General features: G+C 46.9%; 1 protein-coding gene across 3 annotated transcripts; it reads right to left on the bottom strand.

Annotated features, from left to right (window-relative positions):
• Positions 1 to 1,355: 1,355 nt before the first annotated feature.
• On the bottom strand, positions 1,356 to 19,322 carry SRRM2 (serine/arginine repetitive matrix 2). Of its 3 annotated transcripts, none has more exons than XM_027859611.1 (15): positions 19,234 to 19,322; positions 15,321 to 15,591; positions 14,429 to 14,536; positions 13,899 to 14,063; positions 13,618 to 13,695; positions 13,081 to 13,143; positions 12,965 to 12,997; positions 12,719 to 12,769; positions 12,412 to 12,504; positions 11,502 to 11,718; positions 4,192 to 11,147; positions 2,993 to 3,283; positions 2,591 to 2,704; positions 2,333 to 2,443; positions 1,356 to 1,960 (listed from the first exon to the last, which is right to left on the bottom strand). In XM_027859611.1, exons 2-15 carry the CDS (start codon positions 15,560 to 15,562, stop codon positions 1,951 to 1,953), a joined length of 8,532 nt encoding a protein of 2,843 aa, XP_027715412.1. In that variant the 5' UTR covers positions 15,563 to 15,591; positions 19,234 to 19,322; the 3' UTR covers positions 1,356 to 1,950. The 3 variants fall into 3 exon arrangements, with proteins under 3 accessions (XP_027715412.1, XP_027715413.1, XP_027715414.1); XM_027859612.1 differs by having other exon boundaries at positions 2,333 to 2,440; XM_027859613.1 differs by lacking the exon at positions 2,591 to 2,704.
• Between the last annotated feature and the right edge of the window lie 5,314 nt (positions 19,323 to 24,636).

The raw sequence follows: 24,636 nt of genomic DNA, 5'->3' as shown, positions 1-24,636 counted from the left end.
CTCTTTCCCCATTCCAATCCTCCACATAATGTCAAAGTGTTTCTAAAGCATAAGCAGGACCACATCACCCCATTTGTAGAAAAAAACCTTGTTTTTGTTTTGTATATATTAGAGAAACATGACTTTCTAAAAAGCCGTTTTGCAGACTTAGGGAGTTTTTGTATTTACTTTCCAGTTTTATTAAAATATCAAAAAAAAAAAAAATTCAGTTGCTTGTCTAGCTGTAAGTCTACCCTAGCCCCAGGATTTTTTTTTTTAGGCAACTGGGGTTAAGTGACTTGCCCAGGGTCACACAGCTATTAAGTGTCAAATGTTTGGTCTGAGGCTGGATTTGAACTCAGGTCCTCCTGACTTCAGGGCCAGGGCTCTATCCACTGCACCACCTAGCCGCCCCTATCCCCAGGATTTTTCAAGAATGATGCATACTACCAAAAATGTAAATATTTTAGTTTTTCTATCATTGAAGAAATTTTAAGTTTATGTAATCCTTAGCACATCTTTTAACTTTTTGATTTTATAATGTACTTACACATTAGCATAGCATTCATAATTCATATCTATAGGGGGGTGCATGCATAAATTGTTCACTGATGCGATACATAATCAAAACTGATTGCTGCTCTAGAGTAGCTCTGAAAAGGGTAGCGGAAAAAGCATGAGATGAACCAAGTAAATCACAGCACTGATACAAGCTAGGGAGTTGTTTATGTAACCTTTCAGCTGGATCCTCATTCAAATGGGAATACAGCTAAAACATCTTAATGTTTCACATCCACCTCACAGACTTTTTGTGCTATCTCCCCTAAGACTTTCAGTGACAAGTTAACAAAGTACCTTAAGTTATTTAACTGCCTATTAAGAAGTCCTTACATTTAAACCACTACCTACCTCCCTCTAATCTTTTATGCATGGTCCTATAGTTTTAGTTCTACCCTCCTAGAACAGCAGTATTAATTGTTCCATATGACAGTCCCTCAAAGCCATTTAATAAAGCAGTAACAATATAAAATTTTATCCTGTCATCCAAACTGGCCTGTTAGCATCTTGTTTGTGGTTAATAAGAACTGCCTCCTGGTAGAGGAAAAGAGGCAGGAGAAGAGAAGGGAAAACACCAAGAGCTATGACCAAAAAGCTTATAGTTTCTGTCGCGGGGGAACAAACTACCTATAGCATTTCAGACCAGCACACCACAAGAAAAAATGCAAACCCTCTATGCCAGGGATATGTTAGATAGTATGGAAGGGCTAGAGATTCTGGCATCTCTTTCCCAACATCCTAACTTCCTGAATAACCCAGATATCCAGCCCTTTCACCTTCACTTCTCAATAGCAAATAAATAGACCCCCACACCCAGCTCCTGCATTTCTCATTTTTATTCGACAGAAAAAGTCGCTCTCGCTGTACAGATTAAAAAAAAACCAAAATGCCTTTAAGAAACGTGAAGAAAAGTTGGGGGGAGGGGCCCATGGCCAATCTGGGTGGGGGCGCGGCACATGGAGCTAACCAACAAATTCCAATCTAACCCTGCCCCCCGGGAGCTTCCCTATCATCCTCTCCACCCAAGTTCCAAACCATCAGCCCCTGGTAAACTCAGGAGTCTGAGAGGGGTAGAGGGCAGCAGCTCCCTCCTGTTATCGTGAACTCAAGGTTGGGGAACCCCAAAACTGTACCTTTCCCTACTGATACCCTCCCACCCCAAACCCCCCAAAACACGTGAACCAGGAAAAAACTCACAGAGATCAACATTTCACAGGAACAAAGAAAAAAAAAAAACAGAAATTAAAGGGGGGGAGGGGAAGAAAGGGGACCTCCCCCCAAGAGGCTGCCAGAGTTCAAAGGAGACGGAGGCAGATGGGGGTCCCCATCCCCTGCGGCTCTGTTAGGGAGATAAGAGGGGTGCTCCCTGTGGCTCCAGGACTTGGGGTGTGATGTGGTTTCCCCAAAAAGGAACTACGGAGACCTGTAAGAAAATGAGAGATAATGAGTTCAAATCCCTACTTCTGGTTATATTCACTATAAAAGTATTGGGGAGACGGTAAGAAAGGAATGTTCTGGATATACACTAGAAGCAAAGAAAGAAAATATTCACTGATGCTAAGAACAGAGAGAGCTAAGTATATTAGAAAGAGCCCTGGGCTGGGTCAGAGTCAAAAGACTTGGTGCTCTAGTCCCAAACCTAACACTAAATAAGCTCTATGAACCTTGATTAAACAAATTCTTTTCCCATTCTGAATCTCTCATCTATAAAGTGAGAAAGTCGCACAAAGGTTTCTTCCAACTCTGACAATCTATGATTCAAGAAAACCCTTCCACTTTCTCCTTTTGTCCATACCTGGAGGAGCGATGACGGACAGGTCGAGGGCTGGGTGTTTCTCTCCTACGCTTGTGGCCTGGGGAGCGGCTATCCCCATGTGGGCCTCGTCGGGATCCCCGCTCACTGCTACTGTAATACAAAACAGAATATATAAGGGATACTTGACATCATCGATCCCTATATTAAGTCTTCCAAGCCTGGAATTATGGGAAAGGGGAGTAGTGAAGTCCAATGGCACACTGTTGGAAGGCGGTAAATAAAAACACAAATTCCTACCTATGCTGGTCCCGCGGAGAGGGCTGTGGTGAAGGGCGGCGGCGCTCAGCAGGTGAGTAGCTAAGGGAACGGGAATCCCTAAGGGAATCTATGGGCTTCCTGGGGCTTCGGGATCTAAGGGGGAATAGAGGAGTCATCCAAGGCCCCTCCCTAACACTTCTCTGTCTTCTAATTACCTGTATCACCATAACCAGACACTAGCCCTGAATCTGATTTCCCAAGTCCTTCATTAGTATATTAATGGCATTTATTGGGGAAAAAAAAAAAAAGAAAAAAAAACCAACAACTTGATACCGGGGCAGCCTGACTCCAATGTTCCATTCACCTATAACCCCAACACAGATTAGACAAGGAGCTGGCATCCCAGGGTAGGTTGGGCCTTAAAACCTAAGCAGTACTCACCTCCTCTCCCCAGGGGACGGCTTCTTAGGACTTGCAGGTTTGGGCAAGGCCTGGGGGCCAGGCTTGGCAGGGGAAGGAGAAGAGGAGGAAGAAGAGGAAGAAGAAGAAGAGGAGGAAGAGGAAGAAGATGAAGAGGAGGAAGAAGAGGAGGAAGAGGAAGACGAGGAAGATGAGGAAGATGAAGAGCTGGAGCTGGAGCTACTAGAGCGCCGTTTCCGCTTGGCTGGGGTAGGCTCCAGGGGGCGCCCCTCTCGGACAGCCTCCTTGGGGGCTGGGGAGGGACTAGGGACCCTGTGAGAAAAAGATTTTTTTGTCAGATGGAGAATTGCCCCAACCCCAACCCTACCTTATTTGGCCTAGAGGAATGGCAGTGGAGGGGTAACTGAACGGACTTCAGTCTCCCCAAGTGTTTATTCTCTGAAGATTAGTGAGCTGGTATCCTCCAACCAATGCTAACAGAAGCACAAAGCTGGAGCGCCACAGCACAACAGAGAAAAGATTAAACCTCAAGATTTCCCTGACAGAGGAATCCAAGAACCTGGCTCAGGTGTGGAAGGCTGGGTTATCTCCTTCCTTGGAAAGAGGGAAGCCCTTGTGTCTATGGGCTGGGGGAGGGGCTGGCCTGCCTAGAGGCAGGGACAGGGATAGGATGACCTCTGAAGATCCTTCCAGCCCAGGGAGTTCCTCTTGAGGTCTAACTGCCATCCCTCCTGCTGCAAATTTAAGTCCATTTCCTCTAGTTCTGTCCTCTGTAGAGATGGAAAACTATCATTACCCTCGAGAGAGTAAACCTTTGGAGACTTGTGTGCCCCCCACCACCCCACCTTAAGGATCAAGTTTCCCCCATCTCCACAGAGCCAAGACCCTCCTCCCTTGCATAGCTTACCCTCCCCTCTTAGGAGAATATCGATTCAGAGCTGGAAGGGACCTTAAAATGTCATCTAGTCCAACTTCATTGTAATGAGGGAACAGGCCTAGATAAACTGCCTTGGCCAGGGTCATACAGGTATTTAAATAGAGCCCCAAAATTGGAACCCAGGCTAACTAAATCCAGCACTCTCCAAGACTTTTTGCCCTCCCCAACATTTTTTCCAGACTTTCAACTTAACCACTCATTAAACGTATACTATGTGAAAGAAAATAACAAACTTTTAATAAGCACTCTGCCCCCTCTTCCCTAAAGCCTAACCTTTTCTCACCTTTTCAGTGCCACCTCAGGTTGACATGGGAGGCTAGAGGCCTCTGAGTCGCTGGAGCTAGATCCAGAGGAGGAGGAGGAGGAGGAGGAGGAGGATGAGGACGAGGAGCTGGATGATGACGAAGATGAAGAAGAGCTCCTCCGCTCCTTGGCAGGCTGCAAGCTGGCCAGTGGGGAGGAAGGCAGCTGGGAGCCAGCTGCAGAAATTGGTTCTGCACCATCAGAACAGGGCCCCCCAGAAGCAGGACCAGAGAGGGTGCCATTATGATCACCAGCAGGAGGCATGGTCTTGGCCACCATAGCAGGGAGTGGGGCCTGAGACCCTCCTAGAGGATGGGTCTGGGTAGACAAGGAATGGAGTTGATCTGAAACAACAGGTGGGAGAGGGGACCTAGCCCGATCCTGAGGTGGAGGGAGAACAGACTGAGAAGGAGCTAGGGCCATTCGAGAGGTATGGGGGGGAGGGGGAGGAGAACCAGCACGCTCAGAAGCCATTCTAGATTGGCCTGGGGCAGAGGGCGGGGTTCTAGAGCCTGGGATTCCAGGTGGGGTTCTAGAACGGGCTCGCTCGAGATGGGGTGGTGAGGTTCTGCCACTGACTCGGTCATAGGCAGAAAGAGCCATCCTTGAGGGGGTAAGGTTTGCCCCTGACAACGCCGGTGGCATTCTAGAGCCAGCAAGGCTCGCAGGTGCCAGACCTGGTGGTGTTCTAGAGCTTGCAAGGTTCACAGGTGCTGGAGCATGAGCAGTCCGAGGACCCACGAGGCCTGCAGATGCTGGGGCTTGTGGTGTTCTGGAACCTGCATAGTTGGCAGCAGTTGGTGGAGTGCCCGAGCCTGCAAGACTCAAGGCTGCTAGAGCAGCAGGGGTTCTAGCTCCAGCCAGGTTCACGGCTGCTGTTGCGGCAGGTGTTCTGGGATCGGCAAGGTTCACAGCAGAGGGTGCCACTGGTGTTCTTGGGCTGGCTAGATTCATGGCTGCTGCAGCTGCAGGTGTTCTAGATTCAGCTAGGTTCACAGCTGGTGGCATAGCTGATGTTCTAGCTCCGGCAAGGGTCATGGCTGCTGCTGAAGCAGCAGGTATTCTACTAGCAAGGTTTGCAGCTGGAGCCGTTCTAAGGCTCATGAGGGGTACTGGGGCTGGAACTTGAGCCATTCTGGCAGCCAGGCTTGCAGCTGACATAGAGGGAGGTGGTCGAGCTGTGCCAAGACTAATGGCTGTCAAAGCAAGGGCAATTCTAGACTGAGCATGGTTTTCTGCCACAGAGGGGGTTCTAGGGTGATCAGGAATTCTAGGACCAGGTCCATCAAGCATAGAGGCACCAGCTTGTTGCAGAACAGATAATGGTGTTCTAGAGCTCCCCAAGGCCCCAGAAATGCCAGAGCATTCAAGCATTCCAGGGGGAGTCCTACAGCGGTCCAGAGGAGTTGGTGAGATGCTAGGGCGACTGAAGCAGCTCATTCTTGAGCTGTTAAGAGCCACAGGAGGAGTCCTGGAGCCAGAATGATTCCGGGTTGCTGGAGGAGTGGCAGATCGAGAACGATCAGAGGAACTTCCTGATGCAGAACGCCGACGAATGGCTGGAGGAGACCGGGTTAGAGAACGCTTGCCACGAGCACCTCGTGGAGTACGGGATCTAGAACGCCGGCGGATAGCAGGTGGTGAACGAGTTCGAGAACGTTTGCGGGTTAACAAAGGTGTCCGGGACCTAGAGCGGCGCCGAATAACTGGAGGTGTTCGAGATCGAGACCGACGCCGAGTCACTGGAGAGGTTCGTGAACGGGACCTCCGTCGAGTCACTGGAGAAGTACGTGAACGAGACCGTCTACGAGTCACTGGAGATGTTCTGGACCTTGATCTTCTGCGAGTGATAGGTGAGGTTCTGCTTCGAGACCGCCTTCTAGTCACAGGAGGGGTTCTAGATCGGGATCTCCTACGAGTCACTGGTGGAGTTCTAGACCGTGACCTCCTACGATTTGCTGGTGTTCTGGATCTTGATCGGCGGCGAGTTACTGGTGGTGTTCTGGAACGGGACCTTCTACGATTAACTGGTGATGCTCTAGATCTAGACCTTCGTCGATTAACTGGAGACGTCCTGGACCTTGACCTCCTACGACTAACTGGTGAGGTTCGAGATCTTGACCTCCTCCGAGTGACTGGAGGTGTTCTTGACCTGGACCGCCGATGAGTAGCTGGGGAAGCTCGAGACCGAGAGCGATTCCAAGGAGCTGGTGATGTTCGAGAACGAGAACGCTTGCGGCTAGTGGGAGGTGTTCGAGAACGTCCCCGTCGACGCCGAGATGATGTCCGAGAACTCTCCTGTCGGGTGGGTGACCGAGAGTGATAACCAGAGCCTCCTCGTCGTCGACGGGTAAGACGAGATCTAGAACGACTCCGCTGCCTCCTCCGTGAAGTTGACTGAGATGAACCAGATCTGTCTCGACGACGAGTTGTTCTAGTCTTCTCTCGCCTTGAGTGGGAACGGGAACGCTGGAGTCCCCGAGGCTTTGGTGATGGAGAACGGCCTCTTCTTGAAGCTGTCTTAGTCCTTGGGGAGGAGCCTGACCGTCGCCGACGGGAGGACCTTGACTTTTCAGCTGGTTCTGGGGATGAAACTGATGGGCTTCGGTGGCGTCTTGGAGGGGTCCTAGAGCGGGCTGCTGGAGAAGATGAAGCAGATCGACTTCGACGTGAAAGCCTGGCCTTCCTAGTCAGCTCAGGTGATGACCGGGAACTACGACGCCGAGGTGGTGTACGAGATTTTGCCTTAGGCTCTGGTGAGGACCTAGAGCTTCTACGAGGAGTTCTGGATTTTGGTTGGTGCTCTGGAGAAGATTCAGAACTGCTGCTCCCTGCAGGTGATGGTCCTCTCCCTTTACTGGCAGGGGATGAACCTGATCGGCTTCGCCTGAGGAGAGTCCGAGGTACAGCAGTTTTGGGTTCAGGAGAGGACTCTGAGCCACTCTGGCCCCTGGGTGAAGCTCTTGGCTTATCATTGACTTCTGGAGAGGAAATAGATCTACTGCGTCTAGGAACTAGTCGAGGTTTGCTGTCAGCTTCTGGAGATGATCCAGAGCGACTCCTTTGCCTAACTGGAGTTTGAGTTGTACCTTTGGGTTCTGGAGAAGAATCAGACTCACTTCTTCCTTGGGGAGGTGTTCTGGGTTTCACATCAAGTTCTGGAGAAGAACCAGAGCTTTGTCTAAGTGGAGTTCTAGGAACACCCTTGTGTTCTATTGAAGATTCTGACCCACTTCTTTCTCTTTGGGGTGTCAGACATTTGTTGTTCAGTTCTGGGGATGATCCAGAGTGACTTCCTTTTCTAGTTGGTGTATCAAGCATTTTTGATTCTGGGGAAGAATCTGATCCACTCCTTCCCCTTGAAGGTGTTCTTGGTATATCTTTGATTCCTGGAGAAGAACCACAATGACTCTGTCTTGAGGGACTCCCAGACCCATCTTTCAGTCCTGGAGAAGACCCAGACCTGCTCCTCCTTGATGGGGTTCTAGGTATATCTTTGAGTTCTGGAGAAGATCCAGAACCACTTCTTCCCCTTAAGGGTGTATCTGGTGCACCATCAAATCCACAAGGTGACTGAGTAATGCTCTGAATTGAAAACATTCTGGATTTCTCTACTTCAGGAGATGACTCAGAACTGCTGTGCCTAGGTGTTCTAGATTGCTCATTTATGGCGAGACATGGACCTGACCCAAGTTGACTTAGGGAAGCAACCACTAAATCCTCATTGATTTTAGGGGATAAGACAGGTTTAATTTCTGTTATGATGTTTGTTCTGAGTTCTGAAGGAGATCCAGAACCATGCTGTTTGAATATAGTATTATTTAGTTCTTTGTGTTCTGGAGACTGTGACACCATAGTCCAGGTTTGGGTCACTGCTGGAATGTCTGCCACATCTAATGAAGTCTGTGGAAGAATCTGTCCAAGAGGCACAGCAAGGCTTTCTTTTATTTCTGGAGATGACTCAGAGATGCTTCCAGCTATGCCTTTAAGTTCTGGAGATAAATGAGGCAAGCTTTCATTTAACTGCATTTCAAATTTCTCTACCACTTCTGCAGTTACCTCAATCTGATGTGGCCCGGGTAATGCAGTATCTCTCTCTTTGACTTCTGGAGATGACTCTGAGCCATTTCTTTCCCTTGGAGGGCTCCTAGTTATGTCTCTGTGCACTGGTGAGGACTCAGGGCTACCTTGAACTGAAGGAGGTCTAGATTTATCCCTTGGTCCTGGAGATGTGTCAGATAGAGTCTGCTTAGGGGGTGAACTAGCTTTCTCTTTTGGTTCTGGAGAGGATCCAGAGCTACTGAGTCTTGGAGGAGATTTAGAGTCCATTCTGGTACACGGTGAAAACTCAGACCTGGAACTACTCTGCTGTGGAGGTGGCGTTACAGATTTCATCTTAGGACTTGAAGATCCTGCTCTCTGTCTTGAAGTTATGGATGCCACTTCAGGACTGGGAGATGAGGACCTAGAACGGCTGGCCCTAGGGGATGTCTGGGATATCCTTTTCAAAGATGGAGAAGATTCAGAGCAGCTGGGCTTTAACAATGTCCTAGATATCTCTTCAGGACTTGGTGAAAATGAATCTGATTCATGACCTGGTGGAGTTGGAGATTTTGCTTTTGGTTGTGGAGAGCTAGAGCCTGATCTACTCCTTGGTGGTGTTCTAGGCTTCACTTTGGGACAAGGGGAGTGAGATCCAGAGTGACTTAGACTTGGTGAGGTTTTTGACTTATTCTGTGGGCATGGTGAACTTGATCGAGAATGGCTTTGCCTTGGTGGTGTTTTAGATTTTGCTTTGGGACACGGTGAAGTGGACCCTGAGTGACTTTCTCTTGGTGGTGTTTTAGATTTTACTTTGGTATCAGGTGAAGAGGACCGAGAATGGCTCTGGCTTGGGGGTGTTCTAGACTTCACCTTGGGGCAGGGAGATCTTGACTTGCTTTGCCTTGGTGGTGTTCTAGAAGTCACTCTAGTAGGACTTGGAGAAGACGACGCAGAACGGCTATGCCTTGGTGGAGTTCTAGATTTCACACTGGGACGTGGGGAAGATCCAGACCTGCTACGTCTTGGAGACATCCTAGATTTAACCTTCAGATGGGGAGAAGAACCAGAACGACTACGTCTTGATGGAGTCCTAGATTTTACATCAGGTCCAGGAAAAGAACCAGAACGGCTGCGTCTTGGAGTTCTTGCTTCCCCCTTGGCATGAGGTGAAGACCCAGATCTGCTTCGCCTTGGGGGTGTTCTAGATCTTGCATTTGTCACAGGACTTGATCCAGAATTCTGTTTGGGTGGAGTTCCAGATTTTCCTTTGGGGAGTGGAGAAGAACCGGATCGGCTTCGTCGTGTTGGTGTTCTAGATTTCCTCTTTGGACATGGAGAAGATCCAGAACGACTTCGCCGTGGTGGAGTTCTCGATTTCTGCTTTGGGGGTGATGATCCAGATCGACTTCGCCGGGATGGGGTCCTTGATTTAACTTGAGGACGTGGAGAAGAACCAGACCTACTTCGCCTAGGAGGAGTTCGAGACTTTGCTTTGGGGCGGGGAGATGATCCTGACCGACTTCGTCTGGGTGGTGTCCTAGATTTAAGTTTAGGACGTGGAGAAGATCCAGAGCGGCTTCGCCTCAAGGATAGGTGAGATTTTGCTTTGGGCCTTGGTGAAGAAAGAGAACGGCTACGCCTCAAGGAAACACGAGACTTTTTCATTTCTGGACTGGAGTTAGATCTGCTTCTTCTCTGGGATGTTCTTGACTTGTTTTTCCGTTCTGATGATGAGCCAGAACGGCCCCTCCTTTGTGGCGTCCTAGAATGAGATCTTCCACGTCGGACTGGGGTTCTAGTACGAGATCTCCCTCGTCTGGCTGGGGTTCTGGAACGAGATCTCCCTCGTCTTGCTGGCGTCCTGGAACGGGATCTACCACGCCTGGCAGGGGTCCTTGAACGGGACCTGCCACCCCGTCTAGCTGGGGTCCTAGAACGAGACCTTCCACCTCGTCTAGCTGGTGTTCTGGAACGGGACCTGCCACCTCGCCTGGCTGGTGACCTGGTGCGAGATCTCCGTCGTACTGGTGATCTGGTACGAGACCTTCGTCTAGCAGGTGTTCTGGAACGAGACCTACCACGACGGGCTGGAGTCCTAGAGCGAGACCTCCGTCTGGCAGGTGTCCTGGAGCGAGACCTCCGTCTGGCAGGTGTCCTGGAGCGAGATCTACCCCTCCGAGCTGGTGTTCTAGATCGAGATCTTCCCCGGGTAGCTGGGGATCTAGAGCGTGATCTGCCTCGCCTTGCTGCTGACCTAGATCTTCCTCGCCTCTGAGCATTCCTACTTCTAGACCAGCCAGGCCGTTGAGGAGACCTGGAGCGGCCACGCCTCTGGGGACTTCTAGATCGCCCCCATCGCTGTGGAGACCGTGACCTACGCCATTGTGGGGTCCTGGATCGAGAACGGCCCCTCTTGTTAGGGGTCCGGGACCGTGATCGTCCCCTTCGAGTGGTGGCAGGGCTGCGAGACCTTCCCACCCTACGGGTGGGACTGTGAGATCTTGATTTGTCCCGCTTTGCACGTCCCCGTGAACGGCTGCTCTTGGTTGTGGGGGAAGGAGAAAGCTCCCGGCGAGGAGCAGGAGCTGGTGCAGGTTTGGGGGGACTTTCAGGTGAGGAACTGCCATGTCGGGGAGCTTTGGCTGGTTGAGGAGATGCTGGGCAGCTTTCTGAGGAAGAGGACCTGGTAGGTTTCTCTGGAGACTTAGGGGGTGAGTGACCGCGGGATGGGGAGGGTTCAGCTGAGGGCTTCACTGGCTCCTGACTCTGGGGAGTTGCTGTAGGGGGTTCCGGGGAACTGCGATTTCGCTCAGCAAGGAGCGGGGTAGGGGCAGGTTGATCTAGGCCTGTGTTGCTCCTCTCCGGGGAGGGGCTAGTTCGGGTCGCAGATTTCTGGGATTAGAAGAAAAAGTAAGGATGGGAATGCATAAACACCATAATTTCAGAACATGCTTTCCAAAGAAACTTTTTTTCCCAACTGTCCTAAGTGCCCTTAACTAGCCACTTCTCTCCTATAAGTTATAACCTTATATTTGCATAGAATATGAAGATACAAGTACATACTTTTATTCAATCTTACCTCATTAGCTCTTACTTCTCAATTCCATTAGATCCTGATCCCCCTAATAATTTTCATCCCACATGCCCACTGCAAACCTCAAGAATTCAAAGTCTCTCATTTCCTGCAATTGTTCCTATATTTCCTAAATCCTAGAACTTCAATGATAATTCCATTTAGGGACTCACCTCCCTCTTGTCTTTTTCTTTTTCCTTATCTTTGTCCTCATGAGGACTGCTGGACCGTTGGGTAGGAGGCGGCAGCTCAGGGCTATGGGTCCGCTCTGTGCTGATAGCTGCAGATTCCCTGGGTGGAGCATCTCCCTCTCCATGACGACGTGTAGCAGGAGAGGAGCTGCGATGAGTCAAGGTGGTTGTACGGGGTTTAGCTGCAGCACTTCTAGACCTATATAAGGAATTTGGGGAAGGGGAGAAAATGGAGAAATCAGCTAGTGGGAGAAGAGAAGGCCCCCTCCCCATCTCCCTCTTCATCTACCCATACTTTTTTGACCATATTACCTATTTTCTCAAGTTTTCTCCTAATCTTTTCATTGTTCTAATCAGAAGATTCAAACTATATTCAAACTGAAAATCAATTCTTCCCTGGCTTATACCAACTCCTCTGTTTCCCAATACAATCCCTCCCTTGGACCCTTTATTTAACCCACCCAGACCATACCCACCACCTGGGGATGGCTTCCCCATGCCCTCCACCCATTCCACGCCCTACCCCCCAACTCATTTCACAACTCACCTCAGAGCCCACCTCCTCCAGGAAGCCTTCCCTGTTTAAGCAGGCCAGGGTAAGGATTCCTTCCTCCCCCAGGGAACTGCTGACAAACCACCACCCCCCCTAGCCTGGCAGTCCATATACATCAGAACAAAACAAAAAAAATAACAAAATGAAAACAACAAAAAGAGAAGGGGATATGTATATGTCTGTCCATCCTGTCGCTTTAGCCTGTCAGCTCCTAGAGGGCAGGGACCGTGTCTTCGGAATGCTCTGTGCAGCGCCTAGCACACCGTGGGCGCTCAATAAATATTAAATTAATTAACCCATTAGACCCATTCCCTCCCTTCCTCTTGGACCACCCCTTACCGACTACGGGAGGTGTCAGATGATGAGGCGGAGTCAGCTGACGTTGAACGATGACCCCGGCGGCTCTTTGGAGCAGGTGATGCACTTCGAGACCTGAAAGAGAAGGGAATATGAGGACCAAGAATGCTGATGTTTCCTACATATGGTATCTTGGCTTTGGACCTCTCAAATGAAGTGTCCTGCTTCCACCAACACCACCCACGAGTCAGGTGTCATTATTTTTTTTCCCCTCAAGCATAAGCACGTAGATAATCCTAACTACAGTTTTCCCCAGACTCCCTTTCCTCTCTATTCACAATCAACTCACCGTTTCCGTTTCTTGTCCTTAGATTTGCGTTTGCTCTTTGGAGTAGGCGATCTGAGAATACAAACAAAGAATTAAAAAGAAAGCAAAAAAAATAAATACTAGACAGAAACCACAAACAGTTTACTGACAGTCTGGAGATTCAAAGGAGCTAAAGGGCTCCACTGAAAGACACCTAAAGAGTATAGGACAAAAAAAGAATAAAGCCCATGTCACCAGTTACCCCAACAAGAAAAGGTGAGCTCTCACCTATGCTTCCGTTTCTTGGACTCAGACTCTGACCTTTAAGTAGAAACATAAAAATTAACATCTGTTTCCCAAGGTTTTTCATGGCCCCCAATCATGTCAAATGCCCAGCCTCATACCTGTGTTTCTTCTTCTTTGAACTCTTTTTCCTCTCCCTTCGAGGAGAGCTACTCTCTGACCTGCTAAAGATGTATTCAGAAGCAAAGTCACTGGATGGGTCACAACTTCAATATTCTGCCATGATCCACCTTCCCCATTCACACTGCCCCTAAAGACACCCTTCCAATAATCCCTGGTTTACTTGTACGTTCTAATTCTCAAAGGGACAAAAAACAAAAAGAAACCCCCTAAATACTTCATAAATAAATACTAAATGAGTATGAACAGGTCTCTGATATCCTATCTATTAGCTCTAGCTGGAAAAAGCTCCATTTTGATCACCTTCATTCATAAAAACATCCCCACTTCAGTCCCAACTTTATGAAAGAAACCCAAATACTTTGTTTTCTGGTTCAGCTTATAAAGACTAAACCTGACACCACAAAACATCTCATCCCTAGAGCTCAGGGTCATTGATAACCACACCCAATTCCACAGCACAAGAATAAGCTGTCCCTGACTATCCCTAAAAAGTCACCTTCCTCAACATAACTTACCGGCCTCTGTCTTTCTTCTTTTTCTTCTTCTTTTGTTTTGGGGTAGGAGATCGTGAGCTACTAGACTCCCGAACAAGACTAGAAAATAGAAGAAGGTGAAATTGTTAACAACAGCAGTTGCCTAGGACACTTGAATCTCAGGAGAAAAATAGGCTCCTAGACCAAAATACAAGGATTTCAGAATATTCTCAAGCAAAACTAGGGTAGAATACCTGGGCTTCGAGAAAAAGAGACAGACAGAAATGTAGTCTAACATATGAACATCTGTATTCTCTCAGTACCTGTAAGGTTTAGGAGGTTCTGGAGCTGGCTGCTTGGCCTCTCGAGCCCGACGCTGAGGGTCGAAGGAACTACCATCAACATAGGAGTCACTGATACCAAAGGCAGCACGGAGCCGCTCATTCTTTTTCTCATTTAACTCTGCCAGCTGGTGAGTCTCAGTTACTCTGCAGAGAAAGAGAATCAAGGTCAAAGGTTGGACTGAGGCAACGCTGGGACTGGGAGCCTGGGGAGGTTGGGAACAGAGGGCAAAGAAAGAAAAAGCACCACAATGTATGCAAAGTAGATCTAGAAAAAGACAGACACAGCCAAAGAAAGACTATAAAGAAAAAGAGAAAAAATAAAGCACTCTTACAATACCTACAACGGGTAATACCACAGACAAGAGCTTAGCAGGTATAGGAAGCAGGACCAGTAGAAGACACTAGAAGAATAGAGTGGAGCGCAAGAGAAGCCAAGTTTGGAGACAGAGATGAAGATAGGCACAGAAGTGTAATGGCTGAAGAGACCACAAGAGGGACAAAACACTCACACAGGCCTCTGCCCTGGGGTCTCCTCCTTGCCCCCAGGGTTCACGTCTTTTTCCAGCAACATGAGTCGGAAGGTCGCCACTTTCTCTTGGATCTGTTGTTCCTCGTACCTGCAGCACAAACTCCCCTGATTAGAAGTTGACAAGACATCTTCCCTTGGTCCTATACAATAACCCCTTTGTCTTCCAACAGAGTCTGAGTTCACCTCATACACACATCTTTTCCTCTCCACACACACAAATCTTTCACTCTTCGCCACCCAAAGGACCCTGCCCCCCCCAATCTTCCATCTAACCATACTCTCCCTCTAAGTTTCTCAATATGTATGTGCTCCCTCCCTTGATATCTACATTTTCCTTTCACTGCCCAATTTCAAATTCTATCTATTCTGTCCCTCTCTTCCCTTCACATTGTCCTGTCAGTGCTCCATTTAACCCCAGTCCCCTTTACTTTATTTTTCCTAGATCTCTCCTAACTTTGTAGCTATCCCTAAGATATGTTCCAATTCCTACCCCAACCCTATCCACATTCCTATACTGCTTTATCTAAAGCAACACCTGCCTCTCCTATACTCGTGCTATATTTTATCCCCTAATGCCCTCTGTCCCCCACAAACTCTTCCTAATAATCAATTTAAAAACTTCTCAGTTCCCCATTCTATTATCTTCCCTCTGGCTCTCAATACTCCATAATACCACAACTCTTCCATCTTATTCCCAACTTGTCACTTAACTCTTCCCAGTCCTTGCTCTCTTTTCTACTTATTTCCCCAACTCCTCCTTACATCCTTTTCAACCAATTCTAAGTCTCCTGCATTCCACTTCAATCTCACTCCCAGCTCCCTCCTGCTCTTCAATCACTCAGCCCTTAGCTCTCCCCCAGCCCTCCCCTCACCCCTGCTCTTCCATCATCTCTTCCAGCTCGAGGCATCGCAGCTCGACGCGCCGCTTGCGCTCGTGGTCCAGGATGTCAGGGTTAGGCCGCTTCACCAGGGCAGCCTCCAGGCGCCGCAGTTCTTCCTCGCCCTTGTAGTCAGGCCGCTCGCCCCTCCGACCCCGCACCAGGGACAGGTTGCGCTGGACGTAGCCGTTGGTGCCGCTGCCCCGGGGCGTCGGCAGCCCGATCCCGTTGTACATGGCCCCGTGCCCAGGGGGCACCGCCGCTCCTGAAGGCGAGCGGGGAGACACGGGTCAGGCCCCTGACCCCACACTAACCACCACCCACCAAAGTCCCTGTTTCTCTTTCATCCCTATTGTTTCTTTCTATTAATATCCATACAAGAACCTCACCACCTCCAACGCTTCTATACTTCCTCTACTCTCATCATTTGCCTTTTTTCCAGAACAGCCTTTCCTTTGCCTTTCTTGCACTATTCCTATTCCCCAAGCTTCCATTCTACTAAGACAGCCTCCCCTAACCCCCCCATTCCAATGAACCTGATCCCTTCCAGTCTTCCCATTTCTATCCTATTCCCCCACATGCCAACAGGTACTCATATTCTTCTAATCTTATCAGTCTTTGTAGCTGCCTCTGGTCTCAGTACCCACAACCAACACTAACTCCAAACCTTTGGCAGCTGACAGTGGCCTCCAGAAGAGGGCACCACATACACAAGGCATAAATTTCAGAGGCACAAAAAACTTCCCACCCCCAAGTCACCAAGGGCCCTTCAAAAATGTAAGCTGAGGCCTGAAGAGGGATTCAGTACAACAGCATAAAGTTATCTTGTAAGAGGCTCAAGGTTCTAGAAGATCAGGTATATGAAACCATAACTAAACCATTACTGGGATAAACTGAAATGCTCTGTGTAGTCCCAGATAAGAACTAAAGCTCCACACTCACATGAAATATAGTACTGGAATAGGTATTGCTCTTTCAGAAAAGATCACCCCTCTCACCACCCACCACTTTCACATTTCTAGCCTTATACTGCCTCCCAGTGTAAAATCATATTCCTAAACCAAATACTTGCAATTTCTTACTCAACTTACTCAATTTCTTACTTAACTTTCTTCACATGGAATCCTACCTATGACTTAGAAAAACATATCCCCACTCCCCCCCACAAAAAATTCCCCCCCAATACCAATTACTTTAATTTCTCTTCTACCTTTTCTGCATTCCTGTTTCATCGCTTCTTTATCAATAAGTCTTTTTTTCCTATACATTCATTCCCTTAAAATATCCCCAGTTTTTCCTATTCCTGGCTTTCAAGAGTATTTTAATCTTATAATTACCTAACTCTATCTCTTACTCCCCTCAAACTTGTGACCTATCATACTGTTCTTTCCCTAGCATGACCTTCCTCCTACCACATTTCCCTGTCACATGCCCCTCCCTTAAATTGTTTTCCTGTATACCCTGTTCCTTCCTCCCACCTTTCCAAAATGTCCTAAAGAGAGAAGATAAAGAAGAAAAATCCTAAGTGGAAAACTAAGATATAGCCTTAAGTAGAGAGGAAAAAGTGAGAAGACTAGGGTAGAAGCAAGGAAACTAAATAAGCAGAACTGTAGATAATATATGCTAGAATAGCAGACAGGGAAAAGCTAGAAAGAGGTAAAGGATAGTATGTATGAAAGAGATTTCAAGAGAAAGGACCTTGTCCAAGAACTATATTTGCTCTGAAAAAACGGTCTAGTAGAAGGGCCTGGGTTTTTCTTGCCCCCACAGGCCTTAGGGAAAAGGACAAAAAGTAAAAGAGGATGATAAAACCAGAGCAAAGAAAAAAGGAGGAGCAAGCAAGGGGAGAAGCAAGGCAAGTGAAAACAGAAGAAAAGGAACAGGAAAACTAAGTGAAAGGTTTCCCCAGTAGTCCAGAATCTCACCCTGTCATCTTCTTATCCTCAAAATCCCAAACCCTCTTTTCCCCTTTTACTCTCACTTCTCTCCCAAGGTCCTGGAGTTCTGTTCTCAAAATGTTCAACCTATTCACTCACCCACACTTCCATACCACTTCACCCAAACTCCCTTCCATTCCCCTAGAGAGGGAAAACCAAGTGACTTCGTTTCAAGAAATAGTGGAGGAGAATCACTAGGAAAGGGAAAACTGTAAAAGGGAAGCCCGGGGGGGGGGGGGGAAGCATCCAAAACAGTGCTCAGGAAAGGGTAGGAGGGTGTAAGAAAAGACTATAGGGTTAGGGGCAGTGGGAGTGTGAGAGGAGAAGTGACATAGAGAGAACATTATTATGAATCTAAAAGCTTTAGGAATTGTGGAGGGCCTTGATGCAAAAAAGGTAGAAAGGAGTCACTGGAGGAAATCTCTCAAAGGAGCCACAGGAAAAAAAGTAGAAGCCAGTAATACAAGATAACAATAAAGGACTAAGAGAAAGGGATCTACAAGTAAAGGACTAACAGGGGAAAGAAGATATTATCAGAATACATGAAGAGGGCCTGGGAAAAGGACATATGAATTAGCTTTAGAGCTAGAGAAAACCTGTTCAAGTTGGAAAAAAAAAATCTTATTTCTGACTGATCAGAAGAGCAATATAAAATGGCACTAGATGATTATACTGAAGAGTAGTAACTCAGCAAAGTAACTGCATGTAATGAAAGGGAATCTGCAAAGAATCATGTTAGAGAGGAACCTCTGAGTTCATCTAATCCACCTCCTCATTTTATAGATGCAGAAAACTGAGATGGACAGAGAAGTGACTTGCTCAAGGTCACACGAGTCACAAGAACCCAGGTTTCCCAACTCCCCATTCAGTGGTCTCCCCTGTCATTCCTATTCTCAGGTAGATACTGATTCAGGAAGACATCAGACTGTGAGCTCCTTGAGGGCAGGGACTGTTTTACCTCCTTCTGTACCCCCAGAGTTTACTGGCACATAGCCACTTTATAGCAAAAAAAAAAAAGTAGGAAGAGATGTAATCGTCACACATAGCCATACTGAATACATGTTTTTGTCTGCCTCCTTTTTGGCATTTGTAGCACTTTAAGGCTTTCTAGCTCAAATTTTAAAAAAAGCTTTGGAGTACCCAGTACAAAAGGCTATCAATACACATTTTTGGCAGTTATGTGGGGAAAGGAAAGAAACCCTCTAAAATGGCAGATGAAGAGGTAAAATAGGTTTGGGAAATATTGGTAAGATCACTGGAATTGCATAAGATCAGGGACCTATGTAACAAACATAACGGGTAGAAAAGGGAGCAGCAAGAGTCGAGGAACCCTGGGAAAGGGAAGACGACATGCAAGTAGGTAGAGTGGGAGGGGGTCAAGGGCCTAAGGGGAGACCGAAGGGTATACAATCCATGGTGGATGAAGGAGCCAAGAAGTAAAAATAAGCAGAGAGGAAAGCGACAGAGTTGGCCTACTATAGAGTAACCCGGCTCCCCCACCGGAAGGTGCAGGCGAACAGGAATTTTTTCCTTTTGGAAGGGAAGGGTTTGGCCACAGGTCGAGTCACAGGCATACAGTTCTCCAGTTCTCCACAACTGGCACGTGGATCGGGAAAGGGGGGTTAGTTACAGAAGCGCGCACCCTTCCCTCGAGTCTCAGTCACCCCCCCCATATCCCCTCCCCCGCGCGCGCGAGACCGCGTTCGGTTGGCGACGCGCGCCGCAGCCGAGAGGGAGGGGGTGAGGGGAAGAGGAGTACGCGCACCAGGGTCGGCTACGAGGAAAGGTGGAAGTGAGAAGGAGATAGAAGGGTACTGAAAAAGAGTAGGAAAGGAATAAGCGCGAGCGCGAGGCAGCGAACGCGCGCGCGCGTGTGCGGCCTGGTCGGTTCTCCGCGCGCCTGGCCTCGCGCCGGGGCCACCGCGCGGCCGCCCCTCCCCCCACCGCCCGGCTCTCTCTCACCCGCTCACCCGCCGCCGACGACTCCTCCTCCGCCTCCACCCGTCAGGTCGGGGAGGGGGGGAATTCTTCCGCGACTGCTTTGTGGGGTCCTGAGTCCTCCGGGGTCTGGAGTCCCTGCCTCGCCTTGCCTCTTCTTCTGCCTTACCACAGCCGCCACCGCCTCCTCGCTTCCTCGGGGGCCGCAGCGGGCTCCGACTGCGCCACTCGCACCCCGCCTGGGCCGCGCTGCACGTCAGCACGACTAACAGAGGACGTCAGCACGCACGCACGTCGCGGGGATCGCCGGGAAGCGTAGTGTCGGAGGCCCTCTTTCCACGCTCTTTACACTAGTTCTCCGCGCAGTCGCAAGCCTCCAGTCTTTTTTCTTTATTTACCCCACACACCCCCACCCCCACAAACTTTCGCATCGCGATGCCTTGAGGGAAGTGTAGTCCCGTGAGCGTGTACGTCTGCTTAATACCGCCAGGAACTCACTGCGACTCCCGTCGTGCACTACGGGTTGGGAGGTGCGGGGAGTAAGGAAAGCAGCGGAAATGTATTCTGGAGGCTGGCCACTGGGGGGAAAGGGAGTATTGTATTAACGCCACATCAATAGAATGCCCATAAGGCATTGAGAAGGCCTAAACCACAGTTCCTCTATCCCGAAGGGAATTTTGGGAGTCGTAGTTTCAGAGGGGAGAGGAAACGTGTGTTAGCATCACCCCAGGAGTAGGGGACTAGGGGGGATGGGCTTGCCATTTTGTTTGTCGCCATCTTGAGAGGCGATGGCCTGACTCTCATCGACCCTTACCCATAATTCACTTGGGTGAAATGTTCATGGCAATGGTCTACACATATATCCAGGGTGTACTTGATGAAAATAATAGAGAACAGGCAGACTTAATACATGATTTTCTACAGCAGTCCACATAATTAGGGAAGTGTCCCACTGGCCCATAGAGGTTAGATAATCACAGCCCCCAGCAGCTCACCCCCAATAGTTATTATTATATAGTATATTATTCAGGTAGCCTAGTGCAGTACATAAAATCCTCACTTTAACACTTATTCCCTGTGAGACCTTGAGAAAGTTACTTCTAGTCTGAGCCTCATTTCCTATATTCCCCAATAGTTACTATTATATAGTATATTATTCAGGTATCCTAGTGCAGTACATAAAATCCTCACTTTAACACTTATTCCCTGTGTGACCTTGAGAGAGTTACTTCTAGTCTGAGCCTCATTTCCTAATATATAAAAGGAGAGTGATAATGCCTTCAGGCTCCCACTAAAGTCCTATTTTATGCCACATCAAACATCATCCTGGGTTCTCAAAGTCACAAAGAGCACAGTCTGGCAGGTCCCAGTAAAGTACAAAAACTTTGAATAAAGTAGAAGTGAGTATTGTCTGCAGGCCAGCCTAGCTGCCTTCACAAGCACCTGTCACCTGCAAACTGATGAATTTTTTGGACATGGGAACTCTGGAAATCCATCTCTTGAATTTATGAAAGGTTATGATCTGCTTTGATGGAATGACTATCTACATAAAATTGAGGATCCTTGATATTCATCAATCAACAAGTATTAAGCACCTACTACATGCATCAAAGGGCCATTGAGAGAAATCTTAAAGTGATATAGAAATGTGAATTGTCATCATTTCACACAGAAGAAAAACATAATGGAAGTGCTACAGTTACATAAGGGTCAGTTTTTAAACATACCTCAAAGAAAGAAGTAATGGAAAAGACCAGGGATTGTATCATTACCAGAAAAGATGATCGAGACACATTAGCAGCTATTCAATTCAACAGATATTTATTAGATGCCTACTATGTGCAAGGTACTACCCTAGGTGCTGAGAATACAAGGACAAAAATGACATTGCTTTCTCATCTCTATAAAATCTTTATGAGATTGATCTATGCTCAGTTAGAGGGTGTCCTTAAAAATAGAAGGGAACAAAGAAGCTCTCTTGAACAATTTTACACAGTAGATTTCATCTGCACAGTCACGAAATTGACTGAAAGGTGCAGAGAATTCAAGATCCCACTTTGTCTATTGTTGATTCAAAAAAGCACAGATTCAGTTTTCTAACAAGGTGTGCCGCTAGCATGTGTTAAGATCATATGATTCCTGGACAAATCCCATCTCTAAATATTAATATCAAGCAAGTTCACCAAAATGTGTTTTCTACTAGGAGGATTGTACACTAGGAGAATGTAAGGAGATTTTGTACAGAGTATAGAAGAGGTATTCCCTATAGTTGGTGAACTCCTCCAGATGCACCTGCATGCAGATCGAATTGTGCTGGAATGGATGGTATTTGAGTTGGCCTTTAAAACATAGGTAGGATGTTAAAGGTGAAGAAGTAGAAAGAAGGTATTCCAAGTAGGGGAGCAAAAGTGTTGTAAAGGAGAGAAAGAATATCCAGTTTGAAGTGAAGTAAGATTATAGAGAACTGATAGGATATGAGTTGGAAGGGAACTTATAAGCATTTTAATCTATCCTCCTTCCCGATTTTGCATATGGAGAAACTAAGACCTAAAGAGATTAAGTGACTTGTCCAAGGTCACAAAGTTATTAAATGGCAAAACCAGGTTTCAAATTCAGTTTCCTAACTCCAAATCCATCCACCATGTTCTCACACTATATAAGACTGAAAAGGTAGTGTCACCAGATTTAATGACAGGCAAATAAGTTTAAACTTGATCATAATCAATAGAAAGCTTCTGAAAATTCATTTTCACAGTGTATTTAGGTTTACAGTACACTTTGCTCACAAAAAAATCCTGTGAGGCAGTTGATACATATATAATTACCCCCATTTGACAGATAAGGAAACTGAGGCTCAGAGGCCTAAATTACTTTAAATATTCACATAGCTAGTAAGTAGTAATAGTTTGATACAAATCCAAGGCTTCTGACAGGCACTTTTCTGGACTATGGGGTCCTTGAGACCAGGAATTGTGCCTTAAATTTACCTCTGCAGAGCACCCTGTACTTATTACAGTACCCTCTACTTGATAGGGCTTAATAAATGTTTGTTGAATTGAAAGTTCAACTGAGAATTAGAAAGTCTTCAGGGATGTATCCTAATCATAAACTCAAAAATACCTCGCCAAGGTCCTGACCCTTGAACTAATTATACCCCATGATATCCTTTTCATACAAAGGATTTATCACAAAAGACATACTCAGTAGGCAGCATCATAAAATATTATTGTACCTTAATAATAACACATAACTAGGTTATAACTTCCTAAAATACTTCAAGAACTGTGATTTCATCTGTGTGAGGAGTCCCTTGACCAACCCTTTATTCCTTGAGTGGCTACTAGAGGGATGAGTTGATTTTGTTAGTTGGAGATGGTCATTCTAATTAATTAATCAACAAGCATTTATTGAAATTGCATCAGCCTTCAATTCAACACCTCAAGAGTACCCTCAGTACCCTCTGCTCCTCTAACTGGAGGGCTGGAAGGCAGAGCAAATAGCTCTTCCCAAAGCCTCCATTTAAAGAGGGCTCCCCATTGTCTGAATCTTACTCTCATCAGATTTGGCTCAAAGAGGAAATAACATAATCAATTAGGTATAGAAATCTAACTTACCCTATAGGAAGTAGGAGGGAAAAGGGGAAAGAAAAGGGAGAGGGTGGATAGAAGGGAGGGCAAACTGAGGGAGGTGGTGGTCAAAAGCAAAACTTTAGTGAGGAGGGAAAGGGAGAAAGGAGAGAGAAAAGCATAAATAGGGGAAATAGGATGGAGAGAAATACACAGATAGTAATCATAACTGTGAATGTGAATGGGATGAATTCTCCCACAAAATGGAAGCAGACAGCAGAGTGGATTAATAACCATAATCCTACAATATGTTGTTTAAAAACCTGGAGAGAGCCGAACCAAGAGAACATTGTACACAGTAACAGCCACATTGTGTGATGACTGACCTTGATAGACTTAGCCCTTCTCATCAATGCAAGGATCTTAGAAAACTCAAAAGACTCATGATAGAAAATGCTATCCACATCCAGAGAAAGAACTTTGGAGTCTGAATGCAGATGGAAGCATACTATTTGCTCTCCTTTTCTTTTCTTGTTTTGTTTTGTTTCTTCTTTCTTGTGGTTCTTTCCATTAGTTCTAATTCTTCTTTACATCATGACTATTGTGAAAATATGTTTAATCTGAATGTATAAGTAGAGGCTATATTAGATTGCATGCCATCTTAGGGAGGGGGGAGGAGAGGGAGAAGGAGAAAATTTTAAACTCAAAATCTTATGGAAGAGAATGTTGAAAACTAAAAATAAATTAATTAATTATAAAAAAAAATTAAAGAGGGTTCCCAAGCCAGCCATCTCTTCATTTCCCACCAGCTGCACTCCTTTGGACTGAACTCCATTATGTCCCCACCTACTTTCCCACTCCCTCTTTTCAGCCTCCTTTTATGTGTTGCCTTCCTCCATTAGGCCATTAAGTTCCTTAAGGGTAAGAACTGTCTTTCCTTCTTTTTTGCCTGATATGTAGTAGGCACCTAATAAATATTTATCGACTGACTGACTAACTGATTGCCAAGCAAGTTCCAGGCACTGTCCTAGATGCTAAAGATACAAAAACAAAAGAGAACAGGTCCCTGCCCTTAGGATGTTTATACTGAAGGAAGAGAGAACTACATAGACATAAAGAAAATGCAAGACGTGTTCAAATGGTTGTGAGAAAAGCTATTTGGCTGAACTAAGGAGTCTTAGGAAGTAGTGGGAAATCAAGTTATTAAGGGTAGATGGAGTACTTTATAGGAGCTTGAACTTTGGGTAATTGACACCTTATGCCTCATCCTTAATACTAGTTTACCACCCTTCCCTGGGGTTACCTCTCAAATCCCACACTTTCAGGTTGGGTGTCCAGAGAGATAACTACTCTAGAGGTTCAAGGTATTCTATGAGTCTGTATTCCTCAAACTACAACTCACCATCCCCCACCAGTACACTTACCTTTAGTGGTCAACCAGTAGGTACCTTTAGCTCAAAGCAAAAGCATATCTTGAGATAGCATCAGAAGAACAATTGTAACAAAACATTCCCCCATAAACCAGGAGCTCAGTCTTCCACAACTACACATATTGTCAGTGGGAAGAGTGAGTACTCACGTAGAGTACCTCAGTAAAGACACAAACACCTAAGGAATACATGTGGCCCAGGTACCTCCAGTACTGCAGGGTTCTCATGACTTTTCCCTTTTAGAGTCTTCATACTGTTGCCCTGGGATGCAGCATCTCTCCTGAACAAGTCATTCATTCAGCTACCTCTTTGGGTCTGTTCCTGTCTGCAGTTCAGCCTTCCACAACTAGGTCTCATCCCTTTATCAATGCACAACTCGTACTCCTCAATGTTCTCTACTTTCAAGACTGTCTGGGCCTAGTCCTACTGGGTTCAATGT

This window comes from Vombatus ursinus, unplaced genomic scaffold, assembly GCF_900497805.2.
Source record: "Vombatus ursinus unplaced genomic scaffold, bare-nosed wombat genome assembly UNPS02014171.1, whole genome shotgun sequence".
In the NCBI taxonomy this organism is placed as follows: domain Eukaryota; kingdom Metazoa; phylum Chordata; class Mammalia; order Diprotodontia; family Vombatidae; genus Vombatus; species Vombatus ursinus.
Note: the sequence above shows the minus strand (reverse complement) of the source record. Positions and strands in the feature narration are given on the sequence as shown.